The sequence below is a fragment of the Malurus melanocephalus genome, unplaced genomic scaffold (genome assembly GCF_030028575.1).
Source record: "Malurus melanocephalus ecotype Western Australia unplaced genomic scaffold, MMel_1.1 scaffold_336, whole genome shotgun sequence".
NCBI lineage: Eukaryota > Metazoa > Chordata > Aves > Passeriformes > Maluridae > Malurus > Malurus melanocephalus.
The window spans coordinates 77,237-100,879 of NW_026623568.1; the positions used below are offsets into that span (position 1 = coordinate 77,237).

The following is a 23,643-nucleotide window of genomic DNA, read 5'->3' on the forward strand; positions in this document are numbered from 1 at the left end:
AGCCATCAAGATATGACCTTGATAGATAAAAAAGTGCTTTACAGCTACTTTAGTATTAAATCATATTTGATGTTGGATGTATGGACACTGTAATTGTATTTGCAGTCATTAAGGAATAGAAAAGTGTTGGAAGTGAAAACTATGTCTATGATTTATATACTTGTCTTAGACAAGTAAAAATAAATGTTAAATTCTACCTAAAGACCTAAAAATAGGAGTGTTAATTTTAGATGATAGTGACTTCTTCCTGTAGGAAGCATTCAATGTTATCTTCTACTGGGAAAGAATATTCTGTCAAAAAAATTCTGCCACAGTGAGGTTTCTGTTTAACTACAGTCTGTTAGTCAATGCTTGTATACATGCTTGGATGTCCATTATTCATAAAATATAATATGAATACATATATGTATGTGTATGTGCATATATATACATATGAATATATGTTCAAAGTACCTGACAAGTAAGAAATATTGCCATGAGAAATTATAACATATTTATATGACTATATAAAACCTTGTAAAAATTATACCATATATATGGCTATACACTTAGCTGTCCTTTGAGACTGTATGCATCTCAGTCATAGCAGCATTTACAGGAGATGGAATACAGAATTTTCCCTTTGTGATAAGTCTCCTCCATTTCTAAGATATTTATATGAGGCACTGGATTTGTTTGTAATCTCTTAAAATTACTTTCACACCCAGATTTAAAATGCAAGCATAATTAGTTCAGCATTGTATCTGCTGTGCCCTTCTGTTTTAGTTAAATCCTTAATTGAATTAAAATATAGATTCATTTCTCCCTTTTGTGTAGCTGTAGGGATGCTTCTTACTGTGGTATCAAAGTGGAAGCTATAATGGAATTTATAGTGGAACTTACAGTGGAGTTTTAATTTTATGTCAATAACTCACACAGTTCTTATTSTAAATTTAGATGGAATTTTATTGTAAATAAGTAAGCTGTAATTGAAAAGAAGGAAAGAAAAAAGAAAAGATTGTATAAATTATTATACACCCTACTTTTCTTCCCCAAATTTTACCTATTTTTTTTCCCCCATATTAAAAGATACGTTCAAGATATGTGAAATATCTTGGCAGCTATGATACCAATTCACATGGATTCTGTACATGTCGTGAAAGAACTGTCTCTTCTAGTTAATCACCTTAACAGTTTGCAGTCATTGGAGATTAGCATAGATGAGACACTACTGTACCACCCTGCCAATGAGACAGAATACTGGTCTACAAAGGTCAACTTAAGAGTAAAACAGTTATTTCATTAAGACTTGATCCTTTTAAAGATTTTGGTCCACAAAAAAATGTGCATAGAGAGAATACGAGAAAGGCTCCATTTTCTAGTCTGCACTGGAGTGAGCATGAACTCAGTGCCCACGTTCTAAACATACATGTGTAAGCTGGTCCGATATATCTAGGGTATGTGCTCAAGAATATTTAGCCTGTTAAGCTGATTAGTGTGACAAATCCTAAATGCTTACAATGAAAAAGAAAAGAAAAAAAGCCTTCATAATGTAGTATGCTCACATTTTGAAACAAAGCCACATATATGTCTTATATGTGCAATATAGCCACATATGGCTTTTGAACTTGCATATGTGTTTGGATATCTAATTACCAACTTTATTTCAAGGGCATTTCTAGCTGAAGCAGACTGTGCATGGCTCCTTCTGGGACTTGTCGTTAGTGCTTTAGGTTTCATCAAATACTGTTTGCTCATCACTAGAAATACAGTTTCATTACACAAACAATTGAAAAGCATGAGGTTTGGAAATCTGGAATCTGGAATGTTCAAATCTGAAATCTGTTTTCTTGACAGCAGATTAATTTGGATGGGCTATCAAAGAATGGCAGGAAGGATTCTTTCAGTTTGCTGAAGGACCAGATTATTTGGCTTCTAGCAAGCGCTGCCTTAGAGGCAAGGCTATGTGGGTTCCTGCTATGAAACTGAGGGTCTGAAATCCATGGCAACTCAAACAAGGAACAGTCTTCAGAATGGGTGTCCCAGAGACCCTAAAGCAAGATTCAGTTCTTTCAGTGTCCTCAACAGAGAAATATCCCAGGTGAAATTTTGGAGACTGGCTCTAGAGCAGCCCCACAATGCTGAGAAGTCCAAAGTGGTTGATTTCCACAGGTCTTGAGTTCCACCTCATGAGCTGCTGGGCTCCCTCCCCTCTTCAGAAAGTGTTTGAACAAGATAGAGGGTGGAGTGTCCAGAGCAACTGGTAAGAAGCCATGCACCAAATGTTGTTCTAGAAAACTAAGCCAGTGTTTTTCAAACAAACTTACCTGACATTTTCAAGTGATAAAACATTTGATGAAATCAGAATGTCCCATGAAATGGAGATGCTCAATTTCATCATCTCTGTTCAGAAACTTTACAGTAAAATCAAATGCCTTTTTCTAGGAAATCTGAATGTGCACCTAAAAATATTTCCATCCTTCATTTCAGGTTCTACACTTTGATATATTAGGTTGTTGTCACTAATGACATTACTAAAAAACCTAAAGTTGTCTTTTGTTGGTGAAAATGCAACCATTTTTGCAACAAATTCAAGACTGTCTCTCAAAGTTACTGCATAAATCATATCTATCTAAAAGAGTTAATTTACTTTTTTTTGGCTTCATAAAGTTTTTGGACTTCTTTCTTCTGTGCATATTGAAAATGACTKGTGTATTTCCAGATCAGTTTGAATAACACTGATTTCAGAACCAACCATAAGAAAACWGTTGGTTTTCAGTAACTAATTCCAAACTGAAAGCAAGTTGAAGACTACTGAAAATTAATCACTACTTATCAGAGTTTTGCTAGCAAACCAACTAGATACATAAAACCGAGTTACTTCTCAGGTGCATCTGCAATGAGAGCCTTACATATGTACCATGTAAGAGATKAAAGATCAAATTGTGCTTTCAGTTTTGTCTATGAAATACTGCTTTCTTGTACTATATTTATATGGACAGCTTTGGTGGCAGGGCTGAGTCTTACAGATCCTTTTGTTGGATTCTTTTACATTTACTTTTACTTCTGAACTGATCCACTCATCTGTTGGTTACCAGCAACAGGATAAAATGCAAAAAGCACAAACTATTTTTTACTGCCATGGTGGTCAAACAATGAACTGGTTATCCAGAGAAGTTGTGTGGTCTCCATCCTTGGAAATGATGAAAATTAAAAGGTCTTTCTACACAACTATGTGGCCCCTTGAGTCTTCTCAAGACAAACATTGTGACAACAAAGAAAACAAAGAATATCTGCAGAATATCTGGATCCCTTTAGTAGCAAAAGTAAATATGCAAGAATATCTATGTCTCCCTTGTACTGGGGAGCACAGAACTGGATGCAGAAATCCAGGTGTAGCCTCACCAAGGATTAAGAGAGGAGAAGGGTTATCTTTCCGAGCCAAGTGGCAACATTTGGCCTAATGCAGCCCAGAACAACATTCCCCATTGCAGCAAGGGCTCATTACCAGCTCATGTTCAATCTGGTGGCCATCAGGACCCTCAGCTCCATTTTCACAGAGCTGCTTCCAGCTGTAGGACTCCCAGCATGTCCTGGAGCCCGGGCTTGTTCCTCCCCAGAGGCAGCAGTTAGCTCTTCTTGTTGAACTTCATGAGGTTCCTGTCAACCCACTTCTCAAGTCTGCTGGGGTCCCTCTGTCATATCAGTCACTCCTCCCCATTTATTGTCACGTGCAAAGTCGCTGAGGGAACTCTCTGCCTCATCATTAATGAAGATGTGAACAGGTATAAAATGCCTCTAATATTAATTTCCTCATGTTCAATATAATAGTTATTATTACTGAAATTGAGTTTGTTGTGACTGAATAAGACAAGACAATATCTTTGATTGCCTTTTTTTCCCCTCTCAGTTAACGCACACAATATCATAAAATACATTGCTGTGGGGTAATACAGTGTGACCCCTATCTAAGATAATTTCCCACACTGGTATTTATTAAAGTAATGCCTTAAGAATACGTAAGAGAAACTAAAGAACAAAAGCCCTTTACTAAAAAGGAATCTTGTTACCTCATTTATGAACACTTAATTTTAGTCTGTAAGTAAACACAAGATGACCATTAATTGTGAGCAGTTTTATGAAATAGAATCGACTTTTTGGGCAGAAAAACACACATACTTGATGTTCATTGGTGAACATTTTATGAATAGGTATACCATCATTAAATTAACCCATAACAATGCTTCCATGTGCCAAGTAAGTCCTCTTTAGAGTAAATGGGATCATGCTACCATGTGTGACAAGCATGTAAACATTTCTGCTTCAGCTGAAGCACCTAAAATAATACTTCTCCCATCACAAAACTTCCTTTCAGTACATGACCTAACTTCCACATTGATGTACTCTGAATGAGTTTATATCTGAATTGTGTGCCTGAAGGAGTTACAAAAATCTTTTTTAAGCATAGCAATGTAAGATTTTCATCTAGAGCTTGATATGTGTAGCCCAACAGTGCCATCCACTGCCTCTCCAATTAAACTTCCAAATATTTCATAACAGGATTTTAGGGGAAATATTATGTGATAGTTGTATCCTCTTAATATTTTATATGGTAGTTGCAAGATACAGTTTTGTCTAAAGACAGCCTAGAGGCATCTTACATTAGGTACTAATAGAAGGATCTGCAAAGCAGAGCAAAGTGAAATCTTAATAGTAAGAACAACTAAATCTAAAATACTGAATTTAACTTGTTTTTATAACATTTCCCACTCCATTCCCCCAATCATAAATAAATTCTCGATAAATATATCTACAATTATGGTGATCTTTTTGCTTAAAACCCAGTGTAAGGTAATGAAAGGCACCYTTGAGATGTGAATGGTAATGGAATTTGCTTAGGTAGAGAACTGAACACCTCTGTGTTGAATTGTACTGAGCACTCAGTGTACGAGCCTCTGTTGTCTGACTAGGTCGTGAGTTGCCTGACTAGGAAATTAGTTGCAACTGTARCTTTTTACTTTAATCAGTACAAAGTACTTTTATCAGTACTTTGCAGTCTCTTAAGTATCTGCTACCACTAGGATGATATTTCTAGCATAGAAAATTTTATGGCAGCTTTATAAGTTTTAAGTTCAGATTCATTAAATAGTCACATTTTTCTAATTATTTCCCCAACTTTTGAATGTTAGAATCTCTCTCTTGACTCTAATTCAAGTTTTTCACAGAACCAAATAGGATATGAAAACTTTTTCCTCCAAACCTCCATTCTGGGTTTCAAATGCCTTTCCTCTGAGATTTTTAGGTTATCCGGCAAGACCTGGGTTTTAGCTGCTGTTACAGGTCTGAGCTAATAGATTTCACTGCAGAACTTTCTGGCTTTWTACCAGCAGTTAACATAACTACCTCTTTCTTCATCTGAAAGTATCCAACCCCAGAATGTTACTGAAGTAATGAAATTGACCTGCAAAACTATTCCTAAGATCTAAAAATTGCAACCATTGTCAGTCTTAGAATTCTAGCTGCATTTGTCCGCCTTCCACAGTTAAATTTTCACAAAATAATACACAATATTTGTCTTTCTGCCAAATAAAAGTAACCAAACCAGTAAATTGCTATTATGAGAAATGTTTTCAAGCCTATATGAACAATACATTTGTTCTGTTTATTCATTTCTATACCTAGCTGACAAAGAAATAGAAGTTCTTGACCCATAAATATTCAATGAATCTCATAGAAATGTTTCAGAAGAACATTCTGTCAGTGAAAGTCTAATAATAGTCCTTCAGAGTCCTTCAAAGTTGGGTGAATGTCGGTCTTGGGACTCAGGTTTTAACATGTGCTTTTCTAATCTCTTTTCTATGCATTAAAACTCTGTATTAAGGAGTAACAGCACTTCAAAAACCTTCTTTGGCTATAGTAAACACCACAAAATATTCCTTTTCTAAATTTTGTGCACTCTTCTTATTCTTGATGTCTTCTGCACTGCAGGATTCCATCCTCCACTTTGTATGTAAGTGGAAATATATGTAATTTATGTTTTCTAAAGATTTGGCAAAGACAGCAGGCCCAATACATGGCTGAAATGGAGGGAAATTATTTCAGGAGTGCTGCAACCTTTGCTGCCTATAATTAGGAGATGATAGTGTAGATTTAAAAATACTTTACTGTCCCACTTTTTCTGATGGTCAATGGGAGATGTGACAATGGGCTAAGGTTTTTGTGAGCCTCTACTCACTACAGTACTCACAAGAGTTAAACCAACAGAAGATGATTCTGGGAATCTCTTCAGTATAGGTGATTCCTTGTCTTTCCCAAAGAAAAGGAAACTGGCATGTATAGATTTTGAAAAGAAGGGAAATAATTTTCTTAGACAATGTATGTTTTAAGATGCCTAAGTATTTTTACTGATCTTTTTACATTGCACCTTTGTCACATAAAATCTGTTTCTATTATACCACATGAAAATTCTTGTAGACATTTTACATAACAAGTAAAAGGTTTGCACACAAGAAATGAAGATTTAAGTCTTCTTAGTAGTTAAGAAGTTAATAATTTAAGTCTTCTTTTAATATGTGCAATGGTTATTCCATATCCTTACAAGTMGAGTGAATTCTTCAATACCACTTATTTGGTCTGTTTCATTATTTTCTAGCATTTACTTAGAAATATACACAAAAAGTACTAGTATAATGAAATAAAGTGGATTTTCTTGTGAGTTTCAGTGTGGTCTAAGTTACAGGCAGGGACAAGGAAGCCTTGTGAAAGTACTGTATGAAAAACCAAATACATTTTATGGAAAAGTTCTCAAATATACTAATAACCAGCATGATAGGGAAAACCCCTTGTAAAGAATTCTGTCTGCCAGCATTTTTTGCATGTTTCCAGTTGTTTAATTTTATTTTTCATATCATGTGCATTGAATCATTACATGACCGTTTTCTTATCTTTACTCTGTGCCTAAAGAGTAGATCTCCTAGTGTACCACCCTAACCATAATCTAAAATAGATATAATTTCACAGCTGAAAGAACTGTGCATAATACTGAAAGTGTTTTATTTGTGTCTCTTGCCATATAGCAGAAATCATTCAATCCTACACCCTTAAAAAGCTGATAACATTGTCTAAGTAGCATTTCAGCTCTCATCAAAATGGGAAATAATGTTGCTAGTGCTTGCAAATTTGTCATAAGCATAGAAATTTTGCAAATATCCCTTCAGCTGCATGCAAGGTTTGTGCTCTCTTGTGATATTTGTGAAGCAGAATGAAAGATGTCACAGACACCACGTGGCAGCTTAATGGATGATGAAATAAAATACTGCTTTCCCTTTTTCTTTACTGCTCATTGCTGCTAAGATTTCTCTGAGTTAGCTCTCCTTAATACACACTCAGGCCTTCTACCTGTAACAGTGATTAGCATTTGCCTATTTCAATTATCTCATTGAGCTGTTTTAACAATAGACCCTCATAACCTGCTTTATTTCTGATGTCTTGTGTACCATTGCTGTTTCACTTTTCATCTTTTGGTCTGTGTGAAACAAAGATGATCTATAACTGCAGCTATTTTTGTTTAAAATAAAAATTTTAGAATCATTAAAATTAAAATTAAAAACCAAAAACAACCAAACAAAAAAACTAAACTAAAAAAAAAAAAACGAACAAACAAACAAACAAAAAAAAAACTAAGGAAATGGCAAAGCTGTGATTTTAATTTGGTAAATTGCCATCTAGATAGATAACTTTGATAGAGAACTGCTATTGCTAGATAATCTGTGGCTTGGAAGAGCTTGTACGTTTACAGCAGCCTGGCCAAACAGGAGTGGTCTGCTGCTGCTAGAGTGTAGTCCTTTAGCAGCTATAAGATTTAAACACAAATATCCCGGTGTTAGAGCCACAATGAAGCCTCACAAATGTGCATATCCTGTGGGTGCTGCCCTTTGTCTGGTGTTGTTATAGGTATTGATGGATGCTGAAATAGAAGCAATTCTCCTCACCAGTTACTTTTGCTGCTGACATGAAAATATGTAAACTGGTTCAGAAGATGTGGTGATCTACGTGAGGATAAAAATGAATTTGTGCAGATAAAAACCACAGTGCAGCCCACTGAACCAATTGGAACTGTACAGCAAAAGGCTATACAAAGTAAATCTAGAAAGTAAATTGAGGTGTTCTAATAACATTTTTATTTTGACCAAATTATTATTTATATATAACATTGACAGTCCTTTTAAGAGACATTATGTTATGTGAGATTATGTCATGTTTAGGAGATTTTGTCTGTGTAAAGATTGCATAAAATGGTTCTTCTATATGTCTCAGAAGAGCAGAATTTCACTAGAAAAGATTATCATTCCTGAAAGATAAAGTAATTTCATGGGTCTCTCAAAGCACTGATCACGAGCTGGTGAGGCTTTCTTCTGTAAATAAGTAGTCTTGATAGAAATTGAAATCGTTTCATAACCACTGGAATTACAATGGCTACTGTTGTACTTCTTACACCTTCATTCCCTATTCTGGAGAATGAACTTTTTAGGTGTCCTGTTACATCTCTGTACAGTGGCTGTTTCCAAAGAGCTGATCTCTTTTGGATCTGAGAGCAAAAGCTCAAGCGCTGAGGGGAAAAATTGCCTTCCAGCAAAGACATAATCACTCATGGCCACATAGAGAGAGAATTAGAAAATTGCAGATGGGTAGTATGCATTTTCTTTTTAAAAATATTCAGGTTTGGACCTGTCCTATAGTTTGGAGGCTCTATTTTTTAAGTATTATGTAAGGGTTAGAAATGTTGGGATAGAATACCCTGGTTTGGGAGGTAAGATCACATTTCATAGAATCATAGAATGGCTTGAGTGAAAAAGGACCTTAAAGATAATGTAGTTCTAAAGCCCTGTCATGAGAGGGTTGCCACTTTTTTTTTCACAGCATTTCATGAAATGTCATGCCATTTCTTACATGCCCCTGTATTATCAAGTGTTTTCATTTCCAAAGAACATTTCATTTCTTTGCAAGGCTTTATCTTTTGCTAGCCTTTTCAATTACTTTTTTTTTTTTTTTTTTTTTTTTTTTTTTTTTTTTTTGTGAACAGGAAGCAAAAGTAAGGCCAGTCGATGTGAGTGCAATTCCTCAGTATGGACTGTGCCAGTTTAGAAATCTGACAACATTGATCCTAGCTTTAGGGTCTGCAAGCAGATAGTCAGAACATGTTTCTTCCTGGAGATTGTGTGCTTAGGAACTAATCTAAAACTTTCCAGACATAATCCAGGCCTGAATGTTAAGATGTGACATAGACATATTTTTCACTTTCATGTCATCTTAAAAAGATTTTATCAGATGCTATATCAAAAACGAAGAATGTCTTATTTAGCAAATTTATTTCATTATTTCAATATTATGTCATATTGAAATTCAATCACCTTTTGTTTCTTACTTTATTAATTAAAGTTTTCTATTGGAAAAGTTTGGTTAGCCTCTTCAGTGGCCTGTCTTAAGAAACCTTTGCCTACATGTGAATATTTTGAATTAAGTATAAATGAAATTCCTTTTTGCTGTCAAAACCAAATTGTGAAAACACATTGCATGGCTTTGAAAATCAGTACACTCTATTAGCAGACCTGTCAATATAAAAAGTGCATTCCATTCCCACCTCTTGCTCTAATAACCTTTTCTATGTTACTCAGAGGCAGTTCACATAATCAGAGTATATTGTCAGCTTACTGGAGCTGGGGAAGCATGAAATGAAAATCGCGTTAATATTGATCCAATTCTCTTACTTGCAAGTGTCCTTGATGTCCTTTCCACTGAGAAATAACTGTTGGTGTGATGCAGTTATTTTCCTCTCAGCTATTACTGTACTTTTGTAAAATGGCTAGAAACACACCTAGAAAATTTTAGAGCTACTAATTATTTTTCTTGTGTATCATCTTTGCTTGTTGAAATGATCCACAGCAGAATTTGGTTTCTTTCTGCAATTTATAAAACTACAGTATACGCCAAAATGCTGCCCTTCAAACTATCAGGGATTTGTAAAGGTCATCAGTCATGAAATATGAATCCATTTCTGTGTGTACAAGTTACAGTGGCAAACTACATCCTAATCCAAATATAAACATTTGACTTGTTAGTTCCCATTCGAGGAACCATTCCTCTGGTTTCAGTCAGATTGGAGACTGTCTTTCAGGAGCCTGAAATTTATTGGAACGTTTGCTGGACTGGGAATATCTGACTGTCCCCCGCTGGCTGTTTACAGACAGTGCTGAATCAGCACAGGATCCCTTCTCATATACTCAGAAATCCTGAAATCTCAAATACATGTAATGACAATACTGACAATTTCTAAAAATTCATTTCATAACCACTCTGAATCTCATTTTTTCTATCAGTGAATCAAAAAAATAATGCATGCCCAATATGGTACTTTCACCTTTATTTTTATGTAGCACCCTTTTTATTAATATACAACACTTTGAATACAAGTATTTATTGTTTAAAAAGCCCCCAACTTCATCTGAGAAACATACTTGTTTTGGCCTTGCCTGTATTCTCAATCATCTCCTCACTGGCATAGTCTCTGTCAGTCCTGTTTTACAATGCAAAACATCTGAAAATATGAAAAAGGAAAACATATAAAGCAGTTTAGTATTGATTTAAAAATGACTTAGATGAAAAAGATCATTTGGTCAGATATTAGGTATAAAAATTGGAGAAAAATGCATGGAATATCTATGATGAAATTTTCAGGTACTTATCTATTATAGAAAACAAAACTGATTTGGTTTTACTTTTGGTGGAAGTAATTCCCAAAACAAATATATACAATTTTTAATTTCTATGCAATTTTCATAGTTTTTCTCCCTCATTTCTTCAAGGATCCTTAATAATGAAAATGTGATTTAGATTTSTCTGTTTTTTATTAGATCTATTAAAACCAGCCTTCCTTTATCAGCAGTCACTTCTCTGATTCTCTGGGGAAACTAAATTATATGCCAGTCAAAGCTGTCAGTTCCAGAAACACATTGCAATTTAAATAACAATCCCAGCAGACACAGGTGGGGACAGCTTATTGGAGCTGGCCACAATGTGCCAGGATCGGGCTGCTACACATAGCCCAAAATTCAGTGTCTTGAGCAGACCTAGGGACACTGGACCACTCTCCAGTGGAGTGAGCACAGCCCGTGGAAGGCTGGCTCTGTAGTCCTGGGGAAAGATACTGGGCTGAGATAGTCACCATGTCGATGATTTAATCTCACTGGGTTTTGTAGAGGTCAGTTTACAGACTCCCAGGCAGCTGGTCTTCATAATGTGACCACTGCGAGGGTACCGGCGTCTAATCAAGTTTCGGGAGATTAGCAGTTAAAGCAGAGGTTTAAACTGTTAGAATATATAAAGCAGGAGGATTATCTAGCAAATCTTTTTTTCTAAGTATTTTCAACTATTATTAATGTTGAATGGACAAAAAAAAAGGTAGATAATAGTGGTACATTTTTATTTTGTCCACAAATAAGCTTGGTTCTTCCTGTGAAAGTTAGCAATGAAGAAAAATATCTCTCTGAAGAAAAAGCTTTGTTTTTTCAAACTCTCTTGATAAATTACATTTCACCTGTGATACAATTTCATGGTTCACATCATGCACTCTCAGGTAGCCTCCTGCAAGGAACTAATTCTGAACTCCTTTATTTAATAAAGAGTGGAAACTACATTATGTGATGAAAATTCAGCAACAAAATCAGTCTTCTACAGAGCAGTACATGCTCTAAGATCTGTAAGGAGTAAACCAAGTTTATCCTTAAAACTTTCTGAGGAGAGCTAAGCATCACAATATAAAAGAGAGTTTTTAATTAAATGCAGCATTTTACTGTAAAGAGAACAGACTTTACTTATGTCAAATGCTCCTTTAGAAGCCACATAAAACTCTAAAAGACAGTATATGAAAAAGGTTTCTTATAGAAAAGAACACGATCCCATGAAGCAGATTTCCAGATGTTTGGAAACATTAGAATCTCCTGTCAGTATATTTAGGTAAGATTAAAATGAGGGTAACTTTCCATTCTGCCATCTCTCTTCGAAGATCAAAGAGCACTCACTACATAAATTGCCTTATCGGTAATTCGTTGAAGTAAACTATGGAAACAATTTTATAAGAAGCAGTAGTCTCCTTTTGTTGGTTACAGTATTACCAAGCAAACTTTTCTTAAAAATAACCATATTTTTAACCCCATTTTTTACTAAATACAGAAAGAAAAAAATATAAAACATTATATTTGAATACATAGTAAATGTATGGAAGAGACAACTGGAAACTCCCTTGCTGTGTTCAACTAAATCACAGTAATTACTGTCTAATGAAATAAGTACATAAGCATAAATGTAACCAATAATACAGTGTGTCTGTACTGCTAATTTTAAAACATTATTTAGGGTTGTTTTTTGGGGATCTGGACCTTTACAATGTCTTTGAAATGTAGATATTATCCCTAGAACCTGTTGTGACYTACAGAAACCAATAGGGAATTCATTGATTTAGTTGCAAATAAAGGTAAAAATTCAAATGCCATAATTAAAAACATCCCCCCCCACCCCGTTTTGTGAAGCATTGCTAATATTAAATACTGCTAGTGGCTGTGGCTGCAAATTAACATGAGATTCTCCTGTTCTTATTAGTGAAATTGTTGGGTTTTGAGGGGTTGTAGTGATGGTTTTTGTGATTCTTTTGGGGTTTTTTTTGGACTGCTTAACAGTTTCTTTTAAGAACTAGTGCTACTAGAAGAGAGGTTAGTACATTCTTGGCAATGCTGTACAAGTTTACAGTGCAGATCATACAATCTTTCAGACATATAAAATAGACACCTTCTCATGGCTATTGAGGTTTTGTAGAGGAATGATGGTTGGTTTCCTCATTTTCTTTTAAAGTAGAGCTCTTTTCAATTATCTTGAGTTTATTGTAGAAAGACAGTTTGTAACATGCTCATTTACAAAAATAATCAAAATTAAAACAGATGGAATGAAAGACGGAATTTTTAGAGTTTATCTAGTCCTGTGCATACATTCTCTTGAAATATGTTTAAGGCAGAGCATTTAAGTTTCAAGAAAGCAAGTCACCAACTTCAGTGCAATTTGAGTGACCTATTTCCTTCAAAATATTTTGCAAAATGTAGTCTTAGAAATACTTAGCTGCTTACTTCATGTCGGAGTTAACCATTTGTCRAGCGGMGGGAGAAATGCACAACGACCACCGAGATGATCAGCATAACTCGTTTATTCCCTCAGCAACCATGGCTTTTATGCCCATGTTCGCTAACGGTAATCAACCTCATACCTATTACAAAAMCTGAGCTCCTTATAGGCTACTTTAGAAGCAATGCCTTGCCGCTAGCCTCTCAAGCTAGCCCCATTATGTCGTTAAGTTCACTTAACTCTCGTTAAGTTCACTTAACAGAGTCTGTCTCGGCCGCGGGGACAAAAGACCTCCTGTAACTTTCGGCTCCAGGTACTGCTCGCAGCCGACGGCTGTTAGCAGCTTTTAGTTATACTGAGGTCAGGCAATTCCAGAGTATTCCATATGTCCCTTATCGCGTAGCCAGCTTTTAGGCAGGCTCACCACAACTTCAAGGCTTTTTTCTAAATCCCAGTCTATCCCTTAAGTCTATCCCTTAAAATATCCCTTAAGAAGGAACTTGATAAGAACAAGAACTGATAGCATCTGCCAATTCTAGTTCCATGCCCTCCAGTGTCACAACATTGCTGTCTTGAAATGACATTTGGTTTTATTTTTTTCTTGTTTTAATGGATTTGAAACATATTCTTATTAGACTTCATACAATTTCATTTTGTGTCTTTAAAACACAGGCTCCTTATGTGTTGAAAAGCTCTAAATGAAATATCTGGCCATAGATTTAATTTCATAGTAATTTTACTGAAGCTTTGAAAAAAAATTTGAGTTTTGATTTTTTTTTCTGACATGGTGAAACATCAAATATACATTTATTCATTTCTTCTTTTTATATCATTGTTAACAATAACAGACATAGTTTTATGTCATATAATTTTTTATTCAGTTTGTTGTCTGGTTTTAAAGAGACAAGTTGTTTTTCTTCTTACTCTTACTTGGAGAGTTTCTCTTATTTTAAAACCTTTTTGAAGTCATGTTGAAATACAAAAATAGAACACCTGTGACAGATCTATTTTGAACATATTTTACATTTCAGGATCCAAGGAGATCTGGCGGTCTGTGATATTAGCTTGTTAATTTGTTGATGAATGGGTAGAAAGGCCACAAAGTGCACTCAGTACAGCATGTCTTCTGAAGACAGATGATCTGAAATAAATTCTATTCCCAATCACTTTTTGATTTGTTAGGTGTTATACCATTTCTTTGTAAGGACAATGTTTACAAGCCTTGTAATGAGACAGCCCTGTGAGACCTTACTCTTCTTGCTGTAGTTTTGATAAATGGAACTCTAATTCATAAAGGATATAGTGATTGAAGGGCAACTCTAGGTCCTGTACACTTTCATTTAGATAAATGCTTGGTACAGTACAGCCAAACTAAGGYACACTCAACAGAGTGATAAATTTTAACAGCCAAACCAGAGTTTTTTGCCATCAATAATGGCAAATAATATTTCATATTTCATATAAATAAATGTATTTTTAATACTATAAACCAAAATAGATTTTAGAAATATTTGTCTTGTTGATAAGCTCCAAATTTGCCAAACTAATTTAATGCCTTCTTCTCTACTACATTTCTTATACCTGTGTCTGTCAAGATTTCTGTAACTTGGGACACTTGTCACAAGGGATTTAAAATACCCTGCATTTCAGGTTCTTTGGATGTAGTTTAAATGTTAGCAATAACTGGAGCTTGGGACTTTATTCCTTGTAATTTTTAAAATATATTTTCAGGCATAAATAATTCTACAGAATTTTCATTAACCAGTTACTACAGAAAAGATTGACTCTACGATTACAGCAGATTAATACTTTTCAATTAGTTAATTTGAAGTTTTTCACGTTTTTTAAAGCTCAGAAATTTACATAAAACTCATTAGAGCTACCAAAAAAAGAAAGACAATGGTGGTTTGATGTTTTCTTCCTCCACCATGTTAGTTCATGTCAGGCCCAGTCTCCTCTAGTGCTGCATGCTTCACAAAGGAGTTATTATGTCAGACGATGCTAAACTCCCTTGCTGTAAACACAAGTGCATCAAGTTCCTGACCTACTGATTTAATAAGCAGAACAATTCTGATGTAATGAAACTGAAAATCTGTTACAGCACCTTTCTTTTTTATGGGTTTTTTTCCCTAACTTCTATCATTCTTGCTTCTTTTTTTGTGAATAAGGAAGAAAAATAAATACAAACAAACAAACAAACTAATAAAAGTCCAAAAGCTTGCACTAATACTGAAAACTTTTCCAACTATTAGTTAATTGATCCAGTTTTAAATTAAAAGACTAATAATAAGAGTAGGAGGTAAAATCGTAGCATCTTCCCAACTGCTGCAAACAACAAAACTGCCTGACACATCAGTTCCATTCCATGTATCTTATTTTCACTAACCTGTCTGCTTACTGTATTCCTCTTCGTTGTCCTGTAGGGGGCCATGGGCCTTACTGGGCTTTACCTCAACATTTTACATCTGCCATAACAGCATTCATCCTGTTTAAGTTCAGGCAGTGTGGAAGACAAACAAAATCCAAATGTGCATGGTTTTGCCTATTTTCACACTCATTTCACACTCATATAGCTTAGTAGGAAGCAAATTTCCAAATTATCCTTTAAAAAAAAGTGAGATCGTTGAGGGGTTTTATTTCTTGGATGACAGAGCTGGAGATGCCCAGATCTTGTATGGTTCAAGGTGAAGATGCAGTGTTTTCTGTTTAAGGAAAAAAATAGAAATCTCTCTTGGCTGAGGCCAAGAGTACTGAAAATAAAACTTAGGACTTCTCCCCAGCTAAGAAATAAATATTATGAGGAGGTCACAACAGTAACATGAAAGGTATTTACTATATAAAACCTAATTATGATTTTGCCATTTGACCACACTAGGATTTACTTTTTACATCATAAGAATAAAATCTGCCAAGTTCCAGTAAGAAATTCCCAAAATGTAATAAGGTGTATCTCCTGCCATAAGGAACCATCAGGCTGAATAGAAAAAGGCAATTGTGATTGAGAAGAATAAGTAATATCCATGAAAATGTTTGGGTAATTGGCACATATCCATATACTGCCATTTTTATTGTGCTGCTTAAAAACACACACAGATGTGCACCAAAGTTACCTCACCATCCTTGTATTTTTTTCAGTCTTTTCTGAATCTCTGCATAACCTTGTTGTTACTGTGTATTGAGATAAATCAACTCCTACTTCACCATCCTGTCCCTCCCATCTCAAAAGACAAAAATCCTGAGYGATTTTAGATTCCTTAAAGCAGCTGCTTTGTTTAGAGTAGGTGGCTTGCGCTCTCAGGTCAGTCTGAGTCAGGGCACCAGTCAGGAACCCAAAAGAAACTCCTGCTGAATTTGTTGCAGGTGGAAAACTAATGGAGCAACATTGAACACAAAGTAAATAGCAATTATTAAAAACAGGAGAGTCTTTGTAGAAAAGTTTGTACTTTATTCAGGACAGGACAGAAAACAGAATAAGACTGCATATTTTGTAAACCTTGGTAAAATTTTGGAAAATGTTCCTTCCTTTTTTTGATAAAGATGATTTATACTGTAATGTTTTTACTACTTGACTATCATTGTTTTATATTTAAAATATTACACAGATAAATTCACAATATTTCTAACTTTTTTTTTAGGCACTGAAGAGGATGTAGTGAAGTCAAAGAAAACTTTCAGAAGTCAAGCTGTGGTAAATCAGAATGCAGAAACAGAACTTATGCTGGAAGGAGATGATGATGCTGTTAGCCTGCTCCAAGAGAAAGAGATTGATAACCTTGCAGGTAATTATACTTTTCATTTGAACCAAGATATGGGTCTTTTAAACTTGTTATTTCTTAACCTTTGTGGTTAGTGTCTTAATACTGACAGCTAAGCCTACAATTACAGTATGAACAGATTCTTTGTATTCCAGATTTTATTCCTTCGTCCCTACTTCCTTGAAGTGGGGAAACTGATTACAATGCATTTACCCATTTCACAGCCTTTGAGCAGAGATGTGAAAAATAGCAAAACCTCAAGTGTTTCTGTCAGTGCAGGTGACTGTTGAAAAGTCTGTAAAAACCACTGTGAAACCTCTCTTCTTTTTTTTTTCCCCTTTCTTTTTTTTTTTTTTTTTTTTTTTTTTTTTTTTTTTTTTTTTTTTTTTTTGTTAAAATGTGAATGTGGGCTAGTTCCACAGCTCAGGTGTTTGAGAGTCAGAGTGTGGTTGTGCCTGATCCCAAGTGCCATACTGCTTATGCAGAGCCACCTGCCCTCCTGGTGGCACCCAATTGTCTCAGTGATGGAGTTAAAGGGTATCTACAGTGTCTCAACCCATCTGTCACAGTGAGAGAAAAAGTTGCCTGTTTTAAGCAAGGACTAAGACAGAATGAAGCTGTAACCAAGCTATGAACTTGGGTAGTTAGCACATGAGCTGGGAAGGAGCCTTCCGTAAATATGCACAAGAGAGCCTTTCTGGCCCTTTCCCCTGTGAAGGAATGCAGTGAGATCTCAGTTTCCTCTGTCTTCTAGCAGGTTCTGTTACAGCTCTGTCTTAGAGGTGATACTACCTTTCCTGGGAAGTAGTCTGGAAAAACAGGCATAGTGAAACTTAAAAATGTTCTCTCCTCTAAGATAGGATAAAACTGAGAAGTATGAAATGCAGTTTGAATTTTTTTAGTAGAATTTACTTAGGAGTATCTTTGCTAAACTGCTTCACTAAGGGAAAGTTTTGTGATKCCGTGATTTTGTCTGCATAACTGAATTTCTAAAATAGCTATATTTGCTCCTGCACTTTCTTCTGATACCATAGTGGAAATCTGTAGCGAAGGTGATTATCATAAATAGATTATTAGACCAAAGCAAAAGAAACCAAACCCCAATCAACTGAAAAGGCAAAAAAACCCCAACAATGCTTACATGAAAGTTAGTCTCATACTTTGGAACTAGAGCAGAGCAGAGAGGGGGAAATAGATGCTGTTATTTGGGAGCAAGCATGAGTATATGATTATCACATACTTAATACATCACTCTGCTTGCTTTCTCAATCTGCAGCCAACTGTGGCTGAGACACTGTTGCCTAAAGTCAATAAAGCAGTACATCAAGCAGGACTATGAATGGTATAATTTGATTAATGTCCTTTCTCCTTTAGAAGGAAAACAGAGTACTGCCTTGGCTAAGTTCTTGTATCTAAGAACTGTGCTTCCAACTAAATATGCATACAGTAGTTTAAAAATCTCTTTAGAGGCTGAAATATGCATTTATTTTGAAATATAGATTGTAAAGTGAACATGAAAAACTCTTACCTAGTCTAGAGAATCTCAGATAGCTGATGTTCTACTCTATGCCTCACCACTGACATTTTGTTCAAACACACTGATTCAATACAATTCTTATAGCTACAGCCCTCTGCAAAACCATGGTATTTCAATGTGTCCTTAAGTATTTGCAATTTATCATTTTACTCAAGATCACTGCCAGATGACATCCCCTGCTCCTTGGAGCAGGCACAGGCATTCTAGTCCTTTGGTTTTACAGTTTGGAAAACTGGGAGATATTGTCAGTATTGCAAACACAGAAATAATARAAAGTGAAAAAAAAAAAAAAAAAAACCCTTTTGAAATATTGATGGGATGCCCTTGTGTTCCTTATCAATACTAACAGAGCAAGCTTCCAAGTGTGGTGCGGTGATGGGATAATGGTGCCATATGGTACCAAAACCTGTGAGCTTCTCAAATAGAACCCACATTCCACTAGCTCAGTTTTACTATTAGATTAACTTCAGCCTTTGCTACTCAACTGTCGCTCATCTTTGGAGCTGAAATGATGTTGAAAGTTAATGGTCACACACAGTATAGTACATGTCTTCCGTAAATTTTGCATTGGTTAAAAAAACCTGAATCCCACGACACCCTCTCTTTAGCTGCTGATTTTGCATACAATGATGTCACTTCTTCCCAGTTTTTAATATACAGAATGTGGTTCTGAAACTTGAGTCCAATAACTGAAAGCAAGAAAAGCAGTAGGCAAAGAAGGTGGGGTTTATGCCTAATAAGGTTTGAACAATCTCTGATGGCTCTAAAGAGCGGTTCCCAATAAAGCCACACTGTCCTTGTCTAATTCTAAAGAGTTATTTACATTCAGTTTACACGATCTGGAAATCTCTGAGATCTATCAAGTTATGGCATAGCACAGCATTGTTTATATCTCGTTAGTGCTCACAGTGAAATGACACATAGGAATTGCTATATTCAGATATGCCTCCAATTTAACTTTAAAGCTTAAATCAATTCAAATCTGATTTACAGCGATTTGGATTGTCTCAGTAAGAGATAGGAATTAAACAAAATCTTTATAAACCAGGTTTCAATTGATTTAAAATTGCCCACATTTAACTAAAACAATTTTGCGTTGTTTATTCCGCAAAACTAAGGCACATTTTAAACAGACAAGACCTTGGGTTTTAGAAAATTTTTAACTAAGAGAATGTAAATAATATCATATTTTGATTTGTGAATTTACAACTAGAAAAAAAAAAGGAAAGTTTGTAACAGATTGAGATTGTTTGTACAAAGTTATCTATACATACCTTTTGTTCCAGACACTTTATAGTTTTTCATCAACCATGTGGCACAAATCAATGTAAAGTTTGCTTTGATAAATTGCATATGGGATGGAGAATTTTTAAATAATTCTCTGAATATTTTTATTATATAATCTTAGTATTCCATATGTTGCAGTTGCAGTTGGTCAGATTTCATTATATTAAGTAACATTTTAATAAAATATGAAAATCTAATTCCATGTTATTATGGTCTTAGAATTATGACTTCTAAGTTTGCATCACAATTTTTAACAAAAGCATTATTGAAACTGTCTTACAGTATGAGTTAGCAAAAGACATTGTTCTTGTTTTAGTATTTATGTATTAAAATATTTTACATGTTTCTGTTTCAGTTTTAGCTCCTTTTCTTCCCAGACTGTTCACTTCAAGAGGCAAGTTACATCTCTGTTAGAACTAATGATTGAGATAGCCCAGTCAATCTTAATAGTTTCCTAATACATTATGAATCTGTGGGTAATACAATTAAATCCACTGTAGTGAGTCGATGTTACTAACTCTTGTCCTTTTCTTTCCGTTTATATTTCCTAATGCCTGCAGTAGGGCTCCTAAATACTTTCTCTTAAGATCCTGACACTGTAAATTTGCTAACAGTTTGTTCCCTGCTTAGTAGGTGATTTTTTCAAAATGAAAAATATGTGGGTGTGTTCTAATATTGTGAGTTTGCATTTTCACAAGAAAATATGCTTTTCTATTTGTTATTCAGTTTTCTTTTACCAAAGCTTGTTGTTTGGGTTGGTTTTCTACTTTTTAGAGCACTGATACTGCACTAAAATAGGTCATAAAAAATAAATCAATGGTGATGAATTTAGGGCTTATGAATTTTATATTTTAGAAAGAAGGTCTCTTTTCTTTGTTGTGAAGATGCATTTCATTTGCTAAGATGTATTTGTGTACATTTGAGAGCAGAATTTAGCCTTAATGACATTTTTGAAAGATACATGTTCTTAACTGGAGCACATTTCATCTATTTTGTCATGCAAGTGGTGACAGTGGCAAATATGCCCCCGCCAAGCAAGGGATCATTGATGGAATCTTTTGCTGCTCTCTAAAAGAGTCGTTTCTAGAAAGAAAGACAGAAAGGAAATAAAAATAGGAGGATTTTATGCTTTGAGTTATTTTTAGGAAGACAAAGGGCTTTAGCAGGCATCTGGTTACTTGCATGGGCTCAATCAACTCAGAAACTGACTTCCTCGTCAGCCACTGAATTACAGCCTCACAACAGTCTTGCAAGAATAAATACATGTTATTTGCTCCATTATATGAGCAGACTAAACAACTCATCCAAATAAACTCAAGGAAAGCCACTAACTGCCTTTAATGCATTTTAGTCTTACTGTATTCTAACCTTTACGACAGAATCTTCCCTTCTTGGGCATCTGCCTCAAGGTAGAAGGAACCTCCCCACCAAGTGCAAATGGGCCAGGATTTTTGAGACAGATGCAGTATCCCAGCACTGCCATAACTTTTAGCAACTCGGAACTTCAGAACAGAAATATTTCTAGAAAGCAGCAGTTTTACTGCTAAACAAGAGCTGATCTTCCATCTGAGCCAGAACAGATAGCAAGTCCACACTGGCTTGAGGACTTAATGTGATAAACCTTCTCTCCAGATTTCTTGGGAGTGCACTGAGTGTATTGACTTACTGCCCTGTGCTAAAGAGCACACCAGGTCATGGCGATTTGACAGCTTGTATTATTATTAATGAGATATAAGACCTCTCACTTCCAGGTCGTCTGTTTGAAGTCCAGACAAAACTGGTGGTAACCAAACATTATCAGCATCTGTTTTGTGGCCTATGCAATGTAAGCCTTTTGTCTCATGTCAGACAAACTAACAGAAATCATCACAATTTTGACCAATTTCCAAATGAAAAAATATTTGATGCTGTCATTAGAGGCAATTGTAATAGTGCCAAAAATTCTAGTACATGGAGTTACAGTTAAAATTGTGTAGCAGTACAAAAAAAAAATTGAAAAAGATAAATAATTGAGCCCAGAGGGAAATTTTCTATTCCAGGTTCTAATAAACTCTCTATAAAGAGCTAATTTACATTTCTGAAATTATTTTGAAGCCTTGCACAGGATCAGATGTAGTAATAAAAACACTAACACACCAAGGGACTGCATCTAAAGCCACAAAAAAAAAAAAAGAAACCCGAGCAAAATAAGTATTTTGCATGGAAAACTTAAATATTTTTGACTCATGTATAATATGCATATTTATATGCATACAGTTTGAGTTATGGCAACAGTTCTTATGGCCAAAGTCTGACATGGAATTTTCTTTGCAAGATTTGACCAGTGACAGTCTCTGGCAAGCAAAGTGGTTTGAAACTTTTTCTTACCTATTGCTAAGGAGTAGTGGAGGAGCATAATTTCTTGAGTTTTCTTCTGTTGCCATTCTCAAAATTATATTCATATATGTAGTATTATTTCTATTAATTTTGTTAAGGGAGTTTTATCTCTCTCTCCTCTCTTACACTTTTGCACTTTCTTTTTTCTCTCTATCTGGAGGTGATTAAGGTACCTTAAGCTTTGCCATACTTTATGCTTTTCCTCTTTAAGGAAGTATGTGTGTGTGTGCCCACACAAATATGTCAGTTAAGCAACAAATATCAAAATTTCAGTAGAAAATACAAATAGCCTTCATATTTATCCTAGTTTTCCAAGATTCCCAACAAAATTTTTCACTGAATTGAGCAGAATTGAGCATGCACTACTAAGTAGTTTTTTCTTTTCAAACTTCAGTATTCTTGCAAATTAGCATTCAAGATAGGAATTTCATTGGGGCGGTTGCTTGCCTGGGAAAGTGACAGGAATGTGGAAGAAGGGTGATTCCATTTCCCATTCTATGATAGATACATAACCACGTAAGCCTTTTACTTCCAAACATGGAAATTTAATTCAGCCAGGTTTCCATAGTTTCTGTTTTTTATGTATTGAGATTTTGATCCTCAAGTCTAAGTATGAAAAAGAAAAACATATTTGTATGAGTTTAATTTAGAGTATAGATTCAGGCATAAACTGAAAACTATTATACTTTTGATATGTAGTTGGCTTTCACACTGCAAAAGACCCATGGTTTCTATAACATACTATTTTTAGACAGTTCAGTGTTTATTCTAATCATTTTTTCCATATTACTATCCAAAATAGCTTAATATTTTATAAGGTGGTTGTCAGTCACATATGATAGTGCTCCTAAGCACAGCTTTGAAGAACTCTTCTCTTTGTACCTTAGTACACCCACTCTAAGTCTGAGCATCTTCCACTTTTAAAATGACAGCCACATTTCCTGCTTTCCAAGCTTTAAAATTAAATCAGTTCAAACTCTGTTGGTTTGTATTTATGAGTGGCTCTGAGAGTGCTTCATGTGCTGTTACTGTCCATTGATACCAGTCTGTGTAATTTTTTTTCTCTTGCAAAACTCTTTTTATTTGAAATTTCTAAGGCTGCGAAATTAGACTGCAGTGGAGCCTATGGCTTCGCAGGTCTGTAGCTTCTCTCTTTTCTGAGMTGCCACACCCTGGATGGAGCTGGTTAACTCATCAGAGGGGATGAGCTCCCTGATATTTAGGAGACTGCAGAAAGACAGGCCTAGGCACAAGGAAATCTACTGTTTTGCAGCTTCTTTCATCTTCACTATATAACTGGTGTCCATACAAAAATCCATGTCTTCTTCATAGGAACATACTGGGACTGATCCCCCACAGATGAGTTAAAGGAATGTATCCAGAACTTATTGAGAATATATATGTTTAAAATAAGCACTTTCATTAACCTTTGGACCTGATTTGGTTTTTGCCTTTCATTATTCCTCTGATGTTATAGAAGCAAATTAAAAGATCAATCAATAAGACATTTTTGTTAGTCTTGGTTTAATAACCAGAAATTGG

At 35.2% G+C, this 23,643-nt stretch overlaps 1 protein-coding gene across 1 annotated transcript in view; it reads left to right on the forward strand.

Annotated features, from left to right (window-relative positions):
- LOC130580465 (neurobeachin-like) overlaps nucleotides 1-23,643 on the forward strand; it is a 251,330-nt gene that overhangs the window by 66,890 nt on the left and 160,797 nt on the right. The window contains exon 6 of the mRNA XM_057377984.1: nucleotides 16,782-16,925. Within this exon, the coding sequence (XP_057233967.1) occupies nucleotides 16,782-16,925 (144 nt within the window). The remainder of the gene's footprint in view (nucleotides 1-16,781; nucleotides 16,926-23,643) is intronic.